General features: G+C 42.3%; 2 protein-coding genes across 4 annotated transcripts in view; both read left to right on the top strand.

The window, feature by feature from the left end:
* Positions 1 to 1,302: 1,302 nt before the first annotated feature.
* On the top strand, positions 1,303 to 13,921 carry LOC109468877 (protein unc-119 homolog B-like). 2 transcript variants are annotated; one of them, XM_019767254.1, is made up of 6 exons: positions 1,303 to 1,667; positions 8,698 to 8,811; positions 10,043 to 10,151; positions 10,801 to 10,973; positions 11,169 to 11,519; positions 12,533 to 13,921. In XM_019767254.1, exons 1-5 carry the CDS (start codon positions 1,505 to 1,507, stop codon positions 11,288 to 11,290), a joined length of 681 nt encoding a protein of 226 aa, XP_019622813.1. In that variant the 5' UTR covers positions 1,303 to 1,504; the 3' UTR covers positions 11,291 to 11,519; positions 12,533 to 13,921. The 2 variants fall into 2 exon arrangements, with proteins under 2 accessions (XP_019622813.1, XP_019622814.1); XM_019767255.1 differs by lacking the exon at positions 12,533 to 13,921 and having other exon boundaries at positions 10,046 to 10,151; positions 11,169 to 11,526.
* Positions 13,922 to 14,917: 996 nt separating this feature from the next.
* LOC109468864 (L-serine dehydratase/L-threonine deaminase-like) overlaps positions 14,918 to 18,843 on the top strand; it is a 7,960-nt gene continuing 4,034 nt past the window's right edge. Inside the window, exons 1-5 of one of the 2 annotated variants that reach the window (XM_019767233.1) lie at positions 14,918 to 15,140; positions 16,221 to 16,406; positions 17,215 to 17,254; positions 17,796 to 17,935; positions 18,673 to 18,761. In XM_019767233.1, the coding sequence (XP_019622792.1) occupies positions 16,254 to 16,406; positions 17,215 to 17,254; positions 17,796 to 17,935; positions 18,673 to 18,761 (422 nt within the window). In that variant the 5' untranslated portion in view covers positions 14,918 to 15,140; positions 16,221 to 16,253. Of the gene's footprint in view, positions 15,141 to 15,507; positions 15,630 to 16,220; positions 16,407 to 17,214; positions 17,255 to 17,795; positions 17,936 to 18,672; positions 18,762 to 18,843 lie in introns of those variants that run through there. The other variant, XM_019767232.1, reaches the window with a different exon arrangement.

Below are 18,843 nucleotides of genomic sequence, written 5' to 3'. Positions count from 1 at the left end.
TTTTTTTTTTTTTTTTTTTTGCAAAACATAAAAAAAACGAACAGGCAAATCTGAGAACCAACAAATGTAATTGTAAAATGCCAAGCTCAGTCAAAGCAGAACTCTGGTCTGAGACCCAAACTGCTCCCGACTCTTGCTGTTTTTTGTCCTTTGTATGTTCCGGTATCTGAGTTGAGCTGTTGGAGACTAGACGACAGATTCCTCACCAAATAAATCAGCAACGGATGATGTTTCCTCTGGATTTACTCCGAACCCAACCCTTCCCGCACAGTCTGATCATTTCACAGTTCAGGTCACACCAATTTTATTTGCTGGTTCTAGGATTTTTTCTGAAAAATATGAGATAACAATGAGAAAAATCCCAGGCATTCTATGATAACCCATAGTGCTAAAATAAGAGACATGAATTCCACATACCAGTCTGGTTTATGATCAATGAATTTTACACTTTTCATCTGCACTTACAGATGAAAAAACTAACAACTAAGAAGGCAAGGACTTTTTAGACCCTGAATGTTTTTATTTTTACAAATCAGAGAAAAATTAAGTGGGATAATCCGAGAACCAATTTATTAAATTAGTGTGGCCTCGATGAATTACCAGTATATAAGTAAGATTTTCTTTTACCACATCCATGGAATAGACCCTGTGGGCGTCACCAATGTAATACCTTGGTTTTGGGGTATGCCTGGCAGATCTTTTGTAACTCATTTGGAAAGAAAACAGTTTAATGTTGATAGCACAAGAAATAAGAATCCTGATAATAGCTGAATTATCTGTTAGTCTACCTTAGTTCTCTTAAGTTTATTTATTCTTTTTTATTTTATTATCATTTATCCCTTTTCATATATAGCCACTAAACATTACTCTCCAAGCAGAGGTTTGGGTTTGGGGTTATTTTTGGCGTGTTTTTAGACTTTTCTATTGGGGTTTCTTTTTTGCACTGGAATTTCTCTGGGTTGGGTGAAAGAAAAATTCCAGTGCAAAAAAGAAACCCCGATAAAAAAAAGTCTAAAAACACGCCAAAAATAACCCCAAACCTCTGCTTGGAGAGTAGTAAACAAAAAATCACCTGGCCCCACTTGTAACTGCCACCTAGCGGTCTAGCTGTAGATTGCAGGATATACCCTTCCGACCAAGGCGTAGTTCAAAGTAACGACTCTATCGTGCTATTTTATCGCATTTCCGATTTAACTGATGATCCTTTGATCCAGGAAATAAATCCTTGCCCAGAAGCGACATTTTTTTATTATAATACACAAATCCTTTCATATTTCCCGCTGCTAGGCGGAAATGACGTATTTCCCATCAGTCCGTGCGCGGGCGGCGTCCATCTTGTTGCTGTCTGTGCGGACAACATTTCACATTTCTGAGGGAAAAAGTCGGGCCGAATTGTCTGTTGGCGGCGCCTCTCGCTCGATTCTAGGCCCGAGACCTGGTGGCTGCGACTGTTTGCGACGCGTGTGAGTTAGTTCTTGGACTGTAGTAGCTGTTACAGGGCAATATGAGCGCGCCGAGAGAGAAGAAGAAAGGGGGAGGGCTGATCAGCCGACTGGCCAAAGAGAAGAAAACGGAGAAGAACCAAAACTACATCACCGAAGAGGAACTACTCCAGAAGGAGAACATCTCACCAGAAGACGTCCTGAAACTCCCCAAAGTCACAGAAAGTAAGGCCGATCCTTCTGCTGGTTAGCGAGCGTAGTTCTCGGTTTGTGATAGGCGTACAGAAAAAACCGTTCGTTTCTGCCATGGTACACTGTGAATCAGGAATGTTGAGGGAATTCTCCACCGTTACAAGTGGTCTTCTGTCGCTTGGGAAGAAAGATTAGGAAAGTTTCCCACCGTCTTAGCAATGAAACCCAAAGCGAGCGGTTTTCCTGAAGAAAAGGCCGAAATAAGTTCATTTTCTGTTTGATAAAAATCCTTGTTTTTTTTGTCGTAGCTACTTGCTGAAATTCAGACAACTCAGCTCAGTGAACAGGTGTCAGGATCGGTTGCTATGTCAGTGATATATCAGATATCACTCGAAAAAAAAAAGAATGTTACAAACTTTAAAATGATTTTAAAATCCCATAGAGTCTGGGATGCAGTGATCTAGTTGCTTGAGACTTAAGATAAAACGTAATTTCTCCTTTGTTTGGTTTGACACCCTTGGCTGATCCTTAAAGAAAAGGACAAGTCATGATGGCTACTTGGCCTCTAGGACATTGACCCTTATACAGGAATGTGAAATTTTACCAAAATTTCACCCAAACCACATTGTACTATTTCCTTGGTTCTCTTTTTATTTATTTCTTCATTTCTACCTTGATAATGTACAAAAATTAAAGAGAGGGGAGACAAAACAGGGGCCTACTCAACTCTGCTAGTCCCCACCCCCAGATCTGACAGCTTCAACTTGAGGTTCAAGTAAATATGGCTTTAAAGTACAAATCTAGATGAAATCAGAGGGATGGAAGGAAAATTTAAATGTACCTATCAAAGGTATGATACTATCTGCCACTGTATTCACTGCCTGGAGGTTTGTAGGTGTTCAAAGTCCTTTAAATACCACAACCACAATTTATCACAACAGTCTGCCAACTTGTCTGGTCTGTTGCCTAATACTGTGGCAAAATGAACCTGCTACCGCTCGCCACATTGTGGCACATTCCGTATGACTTTTTTGTGACAAATCCAAGTTCGTCAAGCCCTGACGAAGGCAGCTTATTAGTTGCCCCCACCCCCCCACACCTCAACTGTAAACTATAACTACTACAAACCCTTGTAGGTAAACCTAAGTAACATATTTCTTGTTGTTAGTTAGTAAACCATTAGATCTATCAACCAACTTATTTTTAACCTGATGGCTCTATTCACTTAGACAGCGTCTATGTCATCAGAATCAAATCCTGTGTTCCCATTGTTGTGTGAGTTAATCCACTATTTCCATGGCAATGGAGAGGATTAACAGGAGATTATCCAAGACAACTTTTGCCCACACCTGACCAGCTGTGCCTGGCTGTTTTCTTCACTACAGTCTGTTCATAATCATATTCATACACTACAGCTGTCTTTTACAGAGTTTTAGTTTTTAGGGTTTCTTAACTATTAACCAGGGTTCTAGCTAGGATTTGATTGTAGTGTAGTGGCACTGTGCACATTGAGGGAGCGAAGAGGGGGATGGGGCGGAAGGGGGGATGTGCGGTGCGGAGCTTTAAAAAAATTTAGCTAAAAACGGGCCATTTGAGGGAAACCCAAAGGGAAAAATGTTATTTCTAAGGTATGTATGATGTATCATTGATTGGTAATTTTTCACATTTGATCTGGCATTCTTGAACAAAGAAATACAGTCACAATGCTCCTACACTGTATTGAAAAATTAGCTTGGGGGGGGGGGAATTTAGCGTAGAGGGTCAAAATTATAGCGTAGGGGGGCCTACGCTACTTCGCGCTAGCTGGAACCCTGTATCAACTATAGACATATCGAGCAAAATGTTATAGTATGATACAACAGCATAGTGAGGTAAATATATATATTATAAGGACAGCAAAAAGTGGTTTAATCAGACTGTTTTGTTCACTCCAGTCCAGTACATCCATATGTAGCTGCCTTTTACAGAGTTTCTAAACTATATTTCTATAAACACGTGTCAAGCAAAATGTCATACAACAATATAGTGAGGTATGAGGACAGCAAAAAGTGGGTTAATGAGAAGTTTTGTCACTCAATGTTTTGTATTGTCACCAAAATAACCCTGAAAGTGAAACGTAGTCATCCCAGTGGTCTCCCCAGAAATTTTCATGAAATAGTAAAAGAGAAAACCCTGAATTTGAACATTTTCGGAGAGGTGCTAGGATTTTGGGGGAGAGGGGGAGCACCCTTGCTTCATTGCTTGGGGAGAGCCCTGTAATCCATATGAAGACCACATTTTGCCACTGTACTTATAAGTTATGGCTCTAATTTCCTGTGTAATTAGAAGGTGCCAAAACAAACACCTCTTTTTACAACATAATGGCATGTTGTGTTGTAGTAGCATACAGACAGTGGTTTGGGTAGTTGCGGATTTCTGTTCTACCAAACTTAAGATTTTGTCCACTTAGCCTTCAATTTCTTGTTGCTACTTGCTTATCTACGAATCTATGAATGTAAGCTGTTCATTTTCAGAGTATCATTTTCTGAAATGCGACAATAATCCCTCAGACAGGAGTCATAATGAACAGTCATCAGGTGGTAAACCTCGAACAAATCAAATCTGGTCACTACAAGCTGATCACAGGCAGGGCCACACCACATCAATTTGTTGGTTTTTGCATTTGACAAAAATTGCTGCACTGAAGATCAATGTGAAAACGACTCAGTCTAAGGCCACACCAATTTAATTTCTTGGTTAATGGATTTTTCTAGAAAAATATTGGAGCGGGCGGGTGGAAAAAAATAAAAATAAAAACAGGCCTAGGCATCCTATTATGGCCCAAAATGGTATGATAGGAGCCATGAAGTCAACACACCAGGCTGGCTCAAAATTTAAACAACGAATTTTGAACTTTTAATGATACCACTGCATTGAAAGATGGAATAACTGCAACAACTAGGATGAAAAGGACTGTTTTCAACTGTTCAGGGCAAAATATAAGCATTTTGCAGTTGATTCTGAATTTTTATTTTCATTTGCAAATCAGAAAAAAAAGAAGCGGGCGAATCCGTTAACCAAGAAATTAAATTGGTGTGGCCTAAGGGAAAGTCTGTGTACAGGGCTCGAAATTCATTTTTGGGAATAGGTGCTCTGGTGCACCCAACCTGAAATACATGTATTATAGGGCTGGGTACCGGTTCAGTCGGACCGGTTTGGACCGGAACAACATTCAAGAACCGAGTCCAAAAAACCGAAACGTGAAAACCGGATGACCGGACCTGATGTACATTTCTGTAGATTGTACACACAACACACACATCTTTACTTTAGATAATCTGGCCATGGCAGGTAAAAAAAAATAACCCTGAATCATACTAGATCAGCCTAAATCCATGTTTATGCGTTCAAAAACAAGAAAAAAATGTTTCCCGGTATTAATCTCTTGAAACACGGCGCTGAATATTGACGCAAGAACATTTCGTGCACGGCGAGCCCTCCCCCATTGTGACGCAATCCCGCGTCACATGTCGGCATTTCGCATCTCTGATTGGTTGTTGCGCCCGCTGCTGGCAGCGTAGCGGCAGACTTGAGCGAGCCGACGCGCGTGTAAACAACTTTTCTTTGTTCGATATCGGCGCTAAAATTCTATTTTCCACAACCACACATCGATATTCTAGTGAAGAAATGCATAGTTTCAAGAATCTTTGGGGAAAATATATGCTTCTATGCGGATTTTTAGCGTTTTCGACGTGATTTTGTCGTCACTTAACCCGGAAGTGTGGACCGCGGCGTGGCTACATTTTTAGCGTATTTTACCCTGCGTTTTACCAATCAAAACAAATTATAAACAACCCCCGCTAAGAGAACCCTGTAACATTTTAGATCGCAGCAATTAAGTATTTGATCAAATTATTTGTGGATGTGTTGGCATTTCAGCCGTATTATTCATTGGGAAAAGCGGCCTCATGCACGGCCGTATCGTGTACACGAATAAATTGTGTCTCGCTTGCCAAAATATGATATACTATACTACTGTACAATAATCAGGTCCGGTTCAGGTCCGGACCTGGACCTGATCCTCTGAACCTGATCCGGACCTGGACCTGAATTTTCTGAACCGGTACCCACCCCTAATGTATTAGGTGCACAAAAAATATTTGGGTTCACCATATAAAACAAAACTTATTTACAGATCTTACTTCTCCTTCTCTAAGCTTGGATATGAAATGGGAGCTAACTTCAAATTCTTATACAAGTACTTACAACAAAGATTTTATTATTTTTCTGACACTTAGATGCCAAGAATCTCCTGAAAGTATTATATGTTTAATATGTACAAAAATATCTACTAGTACCAAAATATTTGGGTGCACCAGTGCACCTACAGAAATAATTGGGTGCACAGCTCCCATTTTGGGTGTATTTCCAGCCCTGGTAAGTGGTACACAGTTCCAGAGAATAAATATGTTGTCAGGTTTGAGTTTTCCTCCCAGTCTACTCTAGATCTAATTTCATGTGGACCTGAAAGGTTTTCTCCACTTCATTTCATTTTCATTCTCCAAGTTCTATTTCATCCGTGCATTGCCCTGGAGAAATAAGAATAAGAAACGAAGATGAAATGAAAATCTCTTGTTGAATCCTTATTTTGAAATACAAAACAGTAGAAATAGCAGGGATTTTTCTAGACAAATTTAGCATGAGGGAGCAGATCACAAGCATGGCAAGGAACAAAGCGACCGAGGGGGGATTTTTTAATAAGAGTAACACAGTTTGTAATGCTAGAATACATTGTTGTATTGTTTTCACACCTGTACTGGAAAGAGATAGAGTTTAATTTGAAAATTGGTATGAGGGACCTGGCTTGTTACATGAGGGAGCAGCTCCCCCTGTTTAGAAAAACCCCTGGAAATAGTATTAGTATTGCAGGTTATTCTCGTGATGATACCTAATGCAGTATCCCACATGGGTCCTCCCAGGGAATGTTGTTTTGGTTTCCCTGGCAACCATTTAATCGTCATGACGACATCTGGTCCTCAGACACTGATCATTAGCGCAGAGAAGGGGGAGATTCACTAGACTGACTGAATAACAGAACCGTCTACAGGTTTACAGATGGGCATCCTTGTACATAATACATGAACAATCAAACAACTGGATAGATTTGATCTCTTTTTGAAAAGTCAGATTTTTCAGATAGCGTCTGAGTGCAATCACGCTGTCATCAATGGAAGATAACAACGGATCATGCTCTCTGAAACATCTGACTCTTCCAAAAACGTATATTGGGTACAGATTTGAGATGCCAGCTAGTCAGTTTTGATGATTCAGATTTTAACCCTTGTCCTGCTGGCATTTTTGACACATTTTTCCATAATTTGAAGTCTTAATCAGGTCATACTATATAGATCCCCGACTTTTTTTGCCCTGCGGTGGCATAGTTACTTCCGTATTCGTTGCGTTTTGCTGCGGTGTGATGCGTTGCACGAGAAAAACCCCCTGGCCCAAAGAGACTATATAGGTGGTACTGCATGATGCAAAACAACAATTGTTGGGCTCGATCTGCAGGACAAGGGTAAAGACTTCACGAATATCCTGCCTACTGCCTCCATGCCCAGGCCAGGTACTGGCCCCTTGCTCCCCCTCATAGGTTTCCTCCAGCCAGCTGTATCAAGGGCAATAGTCTCTGCTTCCCTTAGGGTAATCCCTTTGTCAGTTTGAATCAGGTCTTTCTGTATCTATATATAGCCGGTATAGCCGCCCTTCGGCATAACACACCAGCTTCGCGGCGGCAGCTAGCTATATCACAACGAACGACTTGTTATGTTAAACTCAATCTTTGCACATTTGATTGCAGGAGATGTTCCTGCGAAGCCAGTGTGTTACGCCGAAGGGCGGTTGTACCGGCTATACAGATACAGCTTTCTAGTGATGATGCCCCAACTGTGCTTGGTGGCAACGAGTTCCAGTCTACGATAGTTCTGGGGAAATACCAGTCTTTTCACGAATATCATGAATAAAAAAATAATAAACATCTCTCCGCAAATCCCTTTCCCACGGAAAACCTTCATTATTGTCTCGTCCCAGACGATGGCAGCTCGTTAAGAGATAATTACAGAAGATGGCTCATCAGCGAAACAGGCCGTCTGTCGTTAATGTGGCCGTGCGGTTGGCATGGAAACCACCAACACACTGCCCGCGGAGGCTGATTGGTTATGTCTGTCTGAGTGCGCGACCTAATCCGGCCTAGCTCTGCAGCTGTGGCGGGACTATTGTTCCGTCGTTTCAAGGTCACAGGAGCGAAATGTTTCAAGGTCGATTATGAATGAATGAAATATTTCAGGTGTTCATTTCGCAGGCCACTGCTGCAAATGGCGGTTGTTATCTTGTTTTTTACGCAATGCTCACCTGTTGTTTATGTGTTTACCTGTGGTTACGGGTTGTTTACTTCTTGCTCACCTGTTGTTCACCTGTTGTTTACCAGTTGTTTTCCTGTTGCTCACCTGATTTTTATGCAACACTCACCTGTTGTTTACCTATTGTTTAGCCGTGTTTACAGACTACCTGTGTTTACCTGTTGATTACATCTTTACCTGTGTTTACCTGTTGTTCCAGACTACCTGTGTTTACCTGTGTTTATCTGTTGTTTACCTGTTGTTCCAGACTACCTGTGTTTACCTGTGTTTACCTGTGTTTACCCGTTGTTTACCTGTTGCTCTAGACTACCTGTGTTTACCTGTTATTTACCTGTTATTTACCTGTTGTTTACCTGTTGTTTACCTGTTGCTTACCTGTGTTTACTTGTTGTTTACCTGTTCACCTGTGTTTACCCGTGTTTACCTGTGCTCACCTGTTGTTTACCTGTTGGTCCAGACTACCTGTGTGAGCCAGAAGCGAACCTATTGCTCACCTGCTCCAGACTACCTGTGTTTACCTGTTATTTACCTTTGTTTACCTGTTATTTACCTGTTGTTTACCTGTTGTTTACCTGTTGTTTACCTATTGTTTACAGACTACCTGTGTTTACCTGTTATTTACCCGTTGTTTACCTGTTGTTTACCTGTTGTTTACCTGTTGTTTACAGACTACCTGTGTGAGCCAGAAGCGAACGTGTTCCAGATCGACTTCACCAGGTTCAAGATCAGAGACATGGACTCCGGAACGGTTCTGTTCGAAATAGCAAAACCTCCTCCTTCAGGTGAGAATAAGGCAGCAAAACCTCCTCCTTCAGGTGAGAATAAGGCAGCAAAACCTCCTCCTTCAGGTGAGAATAAGGCAGCAAAACCTCCTCCTTCAGGTGAGAATAAGGCAGCAAAACCTCCTCCTTCAGGTGAGAATAAGGCAGCAAAACCTCCCCCTTCAGGTGAGAATAAGGCAGCAAAACCTCCTCCTTCAGGTGAGAATGATACAATATTTATCAGAGCACACCTCAGTTCTTCTGCAACCGGGGAAGAAACCAAACTAGGTTTGTCTTGTAGCTGAAGAGATACCCTTTCGTCTCATGTACACACATTCTCCCTCCGAACTATTCCACGGCAGAGACAGTTGCTAGACTTGAAGGTGTGCAGATTCGAATAGAAACGCCAAATAAACTGGGGTGTGCCCCCTGAAGCTCATGAGTACTCCCAGCTGTAGGGTGGTGAACAGGGAGTAGCGCCCCTGAGGAGCTGGGTCTCTTAAATCATATTTCTTTCCTTATTTCTTTATTTGAATTTACCACATGCAAAACAAGTGGAAGGGAGGACAAAATAGGTGTATCAACGCCTTTACAAGTTGTCCTCCCAAACCTGAAATGATAATACAAAACAATACGGAACCAAGTCAAACAATAAACATTAGACATCAAAAATCAGAAGACATGAAATATACAATTTGGTAAAAATTATACACAGACAGTATCAGACATATCTTACACCACAAACAAATCTGACAAAACCAAGTGTCCCCCAACGAGTCTTCAACTAAATGAAGTTTTGACATGTTTACCAAAGAAGAAGAAAACTCCACCTTCTTGTGAGAATAAGATAAGGGGTGCGTAGCGCGGTGTGCGTTTGCCCTAATATAAGACCTTTATACACTACTACTTTCATCTACTGTCGCAAATAAATCACCCATTACGGCATGTAATGCTGTGTCAACAAAACTAGACGCAGCAAAAATCAGACATACCTTACTTTGAAAACTTTGAAATGATCTTTATTCTTTAACTGACCATTCTAGAATGTTCTTTAGAACAGGTAAACAAACTGTGACGTAATAATGTTATAGGTCCATACCATGCCCTAGACACGGGACTAACCACCCACTGCCCCTACAGTTTGTAAAAGGCTTTGGGACTACCTTTACCTGTTTTTTCACCTGTTTTTTCACCTGTTTTTCACCTGTTTTTTTACCTGTTTTTCACCTGTACATGTCTGTGTTCTGTACAGAAGACGACGAACCAGATGCAGAGGCAGAGGACATTGACCCCAACGCTGGTCGGTTCGTCAGATACCAGTTTACACCACAGTTCCTCAAGCTCAGAACAGTCGGCGCAACGTAAGTACTGTCTCACACCACAGTTCCTCAAGCTCAGAACAGTCGGCGCAACGTAAGTACTGTCTCACACCACAGTTCCTCAAGCTCAGAACAGTCGGCACAACCTAAGTACTGTCTCACACCACAGTTCCTCAAGCTCAGAACAGTGGGCACAACGTAAGTACTGTCTCACACCACAGTTTCTCAAGCTCAGAACAGTCGGCGCAACGTAAGTACTGTCTCACACCACAGTTTCTCAAGCTCAGAACAGTCGGCGCAACGTAAGTACATGTACTGTTGTTTCCTCAGGGGTATACTTTTCAGTGTTCTTATGTTAAATTAGATCTAAACTGTTGTTTCCTGCACGATAGAGAAGTTTTGAGTGTTAGGCATAGAATGTTCTTATGGACTTTTGTTGCGACACGTTACGATTTTTTGTTGCGACCTGTTGTTACAACCTTTTGTTGCCACTTGTTGTTGCCACCTGTTGTTGCAAACTCCTGTTGCAAACTCTTGTTGCGACCTGTTGTAAACTCTTGTTGCAAACTTTTGTTGCGACCTGTTGTTACAAACTTTTGTTGCAACCTGTTGTTTGTTGCAAACTGCTGTTGCAAACTCTTGTTGCGACCAGCTGTTGCAAACTGTTGTTGCGAACTGTTGTTTCCTGCAGAGTGGAGTTCACAGTAGGAGACAAGCCGGTGAGCCAGTTCCGCATGATCGAGCGACACTACTTCAGGGAACGACTTCTCAAGAGTTTCGACTTCAACTTCGGCTTCTGCATCCCAAACAGCAAGAACACCTGCGAGCACATATACGAGTTCCCCGAGCTGGCCCCCGACCAGAGTAAGTCCTTGCATATCAACCAATAGTTTGTGCGTATAAAACTGCTTTTCTGAGAGTTCTTAAGTGTTACTGACAAAAACGCAACAAATGTCACCTCCATGGAGTCCCGTGAACATGTCCATTTTCCTTAAACTGTGAAACGTTGCTACTGTAAAGACAAAGTGAATGACGGTAATTTTTTTGTCTCCTCTGCAGTTCAAGAGATGATCGACCATCCGTACGAGACGAAGTCGGACAGCTTCTACTTCGTGGACAACAGCCTGATCATGCACAACAAGGCCGACTATGCCTACAACGGCGGAATCATGCAGCAGTGAACTCTGGGAGAACTCCAGGGCATCATGGGATACTTCAGGGCAGCAGATTAGGTCTAGCGTCGGCCAGTAACCTTTGAACTCCCGCCTCGACCCCTGCCCTCCAAAGAAACGATCCTGACCCTACCCTAGATTGGAATGGTACGGCCTGCATCAGTGCTGACGCTAGCTGTAGCTGAGGATCCTCCATTTTAGATACGGGGGTGGTGTGGAGTTTTCAATAGTTACTGGCCCTGTGTTAGCCTCCTTCGCAGTCTTGTTGGGCGTGGGCGTAATTTTTTCTCTGAGCGAAGCGAGTAATATGCCGCCGCGAGGGACGATTTGCTGCCGAGGGACTTTTGCCACGGAGAGAAGGTTTCCGCGCTCCAACAAGACTGCTTCCATTCGGCGAGTAGAAAGGACCTCGGATTAAGCCAGCCTTTCATAGAGGCTATTAACATGTTCGTGCAGGTCCAATTCACATGTTCGCGCAGGTCCAATTCACATGTCCGCGCAAGGGTAATTCAGAGATACGCATGACACGCACTCGCCTTTGTCAACGGTTGGTTTTATTAGCTTGCGTTACGTTATAGTCGAAGGTTCCAACAGAGAAAGAGTGAACATTGGTAATGTTACAACAAAGGCATTGCTGTGCATATTTAAGCGTCCCATGCAAACAAACCAAGACAATTTGCAATACTATTTTTGCTGGTGAAATGTGCAATTCTTTCTATTACGCAACTTGCTGCGGAGCGGTGCGTTACTCAACCCGCCACCAAACAACATGGCGGCACCTTGTTTATCTGTCCACGTCTCCCAGCAATATCACAGTTTAGCTTGCGGGTTCCTGTGGTAGTGATCTTTTCAAAGTTGTTTTTCGTAGCAGCAATGTCTCCGGGATTTTGTTGAGTGGATAGGGCTCGGTTTTCTTTTGGGTTTTCGGGAATGGTTGGCGTTCTACCGACGGGTTGATCGGCGACCGCTAGAAAGTTACAAGTTTTGGCTTGTCGAGCAACGGGGCGTGAACACCACCCTGCACTGGTGGCGTTTATTGCGGGAAGTTCACACATCCATGCCAATCGCTCCTAAGTGTTTTTTGATAGCCCTTTCTACTCGCCGAATGGAAGCAGTCTTGTTGGAGCGCGGAAACCTTCTCTCCGTGGCAAAAGTCCCTCGGCAGCAAATCGTCCCTCGCGGCGGCATATTACTCGCTTCGCTCAGAGAAAAAATTACGCCCACGCCCAACAAGACTGCGAAGGAGGCTACCCTGTGTAGTGTTTTTCATGATCTGGATTTAATTAAAGTTTGGTTCTTATTCTTCTTCACGTATCGGGGAGCTTACGGTCCCCCAGAGTGTAGCACTACAGCCATAAACTAATAAACATACAAACATCCGCACGGAAAATAAACATTTGCCTTGTGTGGGCTGCGAGTTCAGCATTGCTTCATCTCTGACAAGCACCCCTACAGATAGAATGGACCTTACCGCTTTACCCTGTGTGTCTGTTTAGAGAAATCCTGTTTTAGAGCAGTTGATTTGACAGCGGGGGTGTTTTTTTTATATGAACTGTTTGCTACATGATTTGTTCTGGTGACCTGCAGCAGCCATATTGGAGATCTCTGTAGAGGTCAAAGTGTAAAGGTCAACACACTTTACAACCAGGTGAAAGGTTAACAGTGGGCCTGGGTCATAGTTCACACCTACTGTTACCATCTGACAACTGTGGATGCAGGCTAGTCCATTTCTCCGTACAGGGGTGCAAATATTTTTTATCCTACAACAGACTACAGACAGGTCATTCCACTAGTCTCTGCACTATCCTGCCCCCACCCTTTGTCAAAGTGTAACAGTCCAGTCTTGGTCAACACTATTTTCCAACTCCGGCAGACCTCTGGTGCAATAGTGTAACCTGCAACCCCCTGTTGCACAGTGGGAAAGTCTAGTTTTCTGTCGTCAGAACAACCTGTTTGGATTGCACCACTTTAGAAATGGGGGTGTGCCAGGAGTGTACTGTACAGTTTGGCTATGCTGGGAAATAAGTACATGTAGTTAGAGAAAGTTTGAAGCCGACTTTCAAAATCCGCAGAAACACTGATTTTACCTCTACTGATCTCTCTCTCTGGCAAAAATGAATGATTTTGGTCTTGTTTCCGACAGCTTTTTTCTCAAAACATTTTCCTGATTTTGTTTGGCACAGCAGAAACATGTGTGTGGGTATAAAATGAAATTGCACTTCTAACACCTCAGAGAGACGTTAGGAATGCAAGAAAATTATCAAATGAAATGTGAAGAAGACTTCTTCGCCAAAACAATTGTGGAATCAGTGGGTGTGTTGTCCAACCCTGACGCTGTTCTGAACTGTAATGATGCATAAATCTGCTAGGGGGAGCACTTGTTCATACCGTGTAAGATTGTACATTGACTCATTCAACACACTATAGCTATAAATAATTCTATAAATTAAGTGTGAGAGAAACATAGGCATGGGAAGTCTCTAGATTTGTATGGAGTCTGTGTTGTGTTTGGATTGGAGTTGTGCTGCAAAAGTTTAATCGCTTGTTCTGTCCATAATTTGTTTGTATTTAGGAACGCTGTACACTGACTAGATTGTTTCCACTTCTATTAATTCTGTGCTTGGACAAATACATGTTATTTCAGAACAAAGTGTTGATTCTGGCATCGTTTTTGTTGTGCTAGAAGGCCAAGTCAAGGGAATTTCTTGGTTCACATATTTTAAAGTAAAAATCTACGTAGAAGTAGAGACGAAAATTCCACAGACTTTCATCACATAGTTTTCATTGAAGCTCAGAGTGAGAGAACCAAGATATTCATTTGATATGGCCTTACAAAGAATGTCTGCAACATTCAGAATGAATATTTGGGTGTAAGAGAGTGTGTGAGTGAGTGTTGGTGAGAGTGAGTGTGTTAGTGAGTGAGAGTGGGTGAGTGAGAGAATGAGTGAAAGTGTGTGAGAGAGTGAGTGAGAGTGGGTGAGTGAGTGGTGAGGGAGTGTGAGTGTGTGTGAGTGAGTGAGTGAGTGAGTGAGTGTGAGTGAGAGCCAAATACTAGTACAAATGCACATTAGCAAGAAGAGTTTTCTCCTGTTTACTGTTGACACAGGATATTGGCACAGATATGATATCTTATGGATAATATCTGTAATAGACAAAAAGGATCAGATAAATGCTAACGTGCCACAAAATCTGCGGTACGTGTCTCAAGTTCTAACACCTGGAGTATTTTTAACCTTATTGCAACCCAAGGTTTGCAAATAAAGCAACAATACACAAGGAAGAGAGGAAAATGTAATCTCCAAGCAGATGGCAAAATACAGACCAGAGAGGGTTCATGCACGACCTAATATAAGGTGGGTGGGGGTAGCAAAAAAATAAATAAAACGGGCTATAGCCTATTAGGCATGTATTTTATTACTAGTATATAAAAAGCTATTATAATGATCATTCCCCCACAACCTCTGCTTGGAGGGCAAGGAAAATTATGCATTTTGTGAATATTAACAGAGGCTCAAACAAACCTTAACATATTTTATGGGGTTGAATTCTTTTCTGCAGACATAGAGAGATAAATTTTCAACAAAATTTATCTTCGAAAGTACCAGGCAACCTTTGACCTTTTGCACTCTGGGACCGAGAGCTGCATCACGTGACAGTTGGCAGATCTCGTTCCCTGCTCCAGTTGACCCCCGGATGACCCCAACAGCCGGTCTCTACCGCAAGCACAGCAAACTAAAAGCTCCTACAACTTTCAAGGAACTTTTACATCGTTCTGAAGACATTTCTGATACCCAGGAGTTTCTGACGTTGCTGTGCTGTGTTAGAGACCGCTGAAACCGCCACGTTACGAGTTCTGAAGGCAAGTATTTGGAGCTCGTATTTGCCGACAACTGCTGTCCACAGTGTAAAAGTCAATCTGCTGACCTATTTTTCTAGCGGTACACTAGCGTTAGTGGTGTAACGTTAACCTTAGTAGCACGTTTTCCTCATTCTGTTTACTTTGTATTTGCGTGTCCGGTTCAGGAGTAGACTACGTCAGAGTTTGCAAGCCTGTACTCTACTGTGCCCATGTTACAAGACCTGACTCGGCCCAAAAAAATATCTTATAATTTTTGATCTGACCTAAATTTTCTAGCGACACGAGTAACGTTACTACAGTGCCCGTAACGTTTAGTACTGTTTTCCCCTTTCTGTTTACTTTGTATTTGCGTGTCCGGTTCAAGAGTAGACTACGTCAGAGTTTGCAAGCCTGTACTGTGCTGTAGTGTGGATAGTTTCTGCCACGTGAGAAGTCTATTTGCGTGTGTGGCGGCAGGAGCAATTAAAAAGGGGGCGGAGCACTTCTTAGGTAAGTTATGGCATACTAGTAACACAGATCATATCAATATCACAGGTCTTTTTTATTAGCCTGGTTACCAAACCTGGTTGATCATATTTATTAGCTTTTTATATTTTGCCCTTTTTATATATTGCCCTTTTTATATATTGCCCTTTTTATATATTGCCCTTTTTATATATTGCCCTTTTTATATATTGCCCTTTTTATATTTTGCCCTTTTTATATATTGCCCTTTTCATGAGTTGGGTGACACTCATGGACAAATGGATATACATACTCTATTTTTGAGACTCTAGGATCTGCTTGCAGATTAACTGAAACATAAGCAAGATGAGAGAACTGACGTTTTGGTTGTGTAAAAAAGAAAATCCACATACTATATCCGATGAGTTAGCAGTAGTGGAGATCTGTATCTGTATCAGTAGTACTCACAAGTAGCAACTAGGTCCAGTCTACAATAGTTATTGAGTTATTGGGAGATACAAGTTTTTGAACATCTCAATTCTTGGTTGATAACTCTGATATTTGAAGGCATGCCTGTATATCTCAGTCTGTACAAATAGTTTCCAGTTCCTTGAGTAAACCTTCCGTGTTCTACAGCCCTATCAGGTTACACGCCGCACCTCTGGACCAATGAGCTACAAGGACAAGCTGTACATCAACACGCCACTGCTCGAGAGCCACCCGCTCTCAAAGCATGCTGGGATTACTGTGTACCTCAAGCTGGAGAACGTCCAGCCGTCCGCGACCTTCAAGATCCGCGGCATCAGCCATCTTTGTCAGAAGGTCAGCTGAACAATGACCTTCACTTAATCTTTGGCCTCATAAAATATCTTGAAAACAATCATGAAAGTTCATTTGTGTTGGTAGTTACATGTTTAAAGTTAAAACTTTTGATCCAACACAAAAAATTCTCTCACCTAGAGCTTTCGACCAGTCACTCTGGTCTTCCTCAGTAGACTGACACAGTGAGGCTTGTCACATGGCTTCTTTGAAGTGTGACGTCAACACTGGGTCAAAGGTATCTGGTATACATCAGGGCCCATCACCCTACATTGAACCGCGACGGGGGCGACATCGTCTACCAGATACCTTTGACCCAGTGTTGACATCACACTTCAAAGAAGCCACGTGACAAGCCTCACTGGGTCAGTCTACTGAGGAAGACCTGAGTGACTGGTCGAAAGCTCTAGGTGAGAGAATTTTTTGTGTTGGACCAAAAGTTTTAACTTTAAACATATCTTAAAAACTGTTAAAAACTGAATCAAGATATGTATTTTTACATTGATGAAGGTTAGACATCCATTCAGGTAATAAGATATGCCAAGAAGCAGTTACTCCGAAGCAACTGGATATGATTTTGGAAACATTTCAGCTAGTATCCACTAGCTTTCGTCGGTGACTGAGAGACCAGAGGGGAAATGCAGGTTTATAAGCACAAAGTCAAACTATTGATTGATATGCAAATAAGTGATTGATATGCAAACAAGATATGTATTTTTAATTACTTTTACGTTACCTGATATTGAATTCACCTGTCCAAAAAATTTTGAATGATCATTGTGCTCTTATTTGTTGTTTGTTTGTTTACTAGGCGCTGAAGGAAGGGGCCAAACACTTTGTCTGCTCCTCAGGTTAGTCAGGTGCCCGTCGGGCCACACTAAGGCAAATATTTTTTCTCCAAATGAAATATAAAAGTTGGTTTCCTTTCTTTGTGTAATGTTAATTATGAATATTATTATAAACGCCTGCTAAAATACTTTTAGTTTACTTTCAGTTTTTCACTCCTTTCAGGTCACACCAGTTAATTTCCTTGGTTCTCGGATAATTTGACTTGAGGTCAAAATGAAAACAAGAGGGCCGGGAGGAAAACAGCCTATACCTAGGCTCTCAAGATTGCGGGAAAAACAGTAGAAATTAGCCAAACAGACACCTAACGTTACCTTCTCTTGGAAAAAGTCAAATCTGAAACTTTGTGTATTATTACAAAGGTACTAAGCCATCAATATGTTTTTATCCTAGTCTTATTATTTTCCTATATCCCAGAACAAACAAACTAGTGTGGCCTTCTAAAACGTCATTGAATATTAATCATCTTTGACTATTTTCAGGAACTGTTGTATTTCATTGTCATTGGTTTCATATTGTCTTTAAAACTCGTTGTTGAACGTTCAGGCGGGAACGCCGGGCTTGCGGCCGCGTACTCGGCGAGAAAACTTGGCGTTCCGGCAACCATCATCGTCCCGGAGAGCACGCCGACCTTCACGGTGGAGCGGCTTCGGGGGGAGGGCGCCACCGTAGAGGTCGTGGGGAAGGTCAGAACACTTCTTTTTTTTTTACAAAAGTCTTAAAAACATATTATTTAAGAACAAAAATGCTATATATTTCTTGAGAGGGGTGAAGGAAGCCATATACATCAGGGCCCATCACCCTTCACTGAACCGCGACCGGGGCCGACATCGTCTACCAGATACCTTTGACCCAGTGTTGACATCACACTTTAAAGAAGCCACGTGACAAGCTTCACTGGGTCAGTCTACTGAGGAAGACCAGAGTGACTGGTCGAAAGCTCTAGGTGAGAGAACTTTTTGTGTTGGAACAAAAGTTTTAACTTTATACAAAAATGTATATCTTGACCTCTTGCTGCAATTTCTACTGATAAATGTCTAAAGAACAATGTACAGAATATACAAAGATTGGTGTGGACTAAGAGTAAGATATACTCACAGCACATCGGCAGAACGTACCGCACCTGTGCGAAATCCATAATATATTGTGCATAGCACTTTGGCAGAACGTCACGTGTAAGGTTGTATTCGAGCATAGAAGATCAACACCCCGTCTGTAGTCTCCAAATGTTATGTTGGAAAAGATATCGTCTGCAACGGGCAAAATTCTGATGCAACATTGATCAAAAATCCACCGAAAACCGCGAAAAAGGGGGTTTACGTGCAGGCGCAGTATGTTCTGCCGACGTGCTTATACTCACTGCTCTGTTAGTGTGTACACTAAGTTTGTAACTTTGTTGTTGCCCCCCTCCCCCTTTCCTCAGGTATGGGATGACTCTAACCAGCACACACTCAAGCTGGCCGAGCAGCCCGGATTCGTGTACATCCCTCCGTTTGACCATCCTGTCATCTGGTAAGGATAGAGGGAAGGGAAGAGTGGGGAAGGGAGGGAAGGATGGAGGGAAGGGGAGAGTGGGGAAGGGAGGGGAGGGAGG

This window comes from Branchiostoma belcheri, unplaced genomic scaffold (genome assembly GCF_001625305.1).
Source record: "Branchiostoma belcheri isolate BF01 breed outbred unplaced genomic scaffold, Haploidv18h27 scaffold2, whole genome shotgun sequence".
Taxonomy (NCBI): Eukaryota; Metazoa; Chordata; class Leptocardii; order Amphioxiformes; family Branchiostomatidae; genus Branchiostoma; species Branchiostoma belcheri.
Note: the sequence above shows the minus strand (reverse complement) of the source record. Positions and strands in the feature narration are given on the sequence as shown.

Coding starts and splice junctions, on each gene's coding strand:
- LOC109468877 (XM_019767254.1), top strand. CDS start 1,505: ATGAGCGCGCCGAGAGAGAAGAAGAAAGGGGGAGGGCTGATCAGCCGA. Junction 10,152..10,800: donor CTCAGAACAGTCGGCGCAAC/GTAAGTACTGTC, acceptor TGTTTCCTGCAG/AGTGGAGTTCACAGTAGGAG. Junction 10,974..11,168: donor CGAGCTGGCCCCCGACCAGA/GTAAGTCCTTGC, acceptor TCTCCTCTGCAG/TTCAAGAGATGATCGACCAT.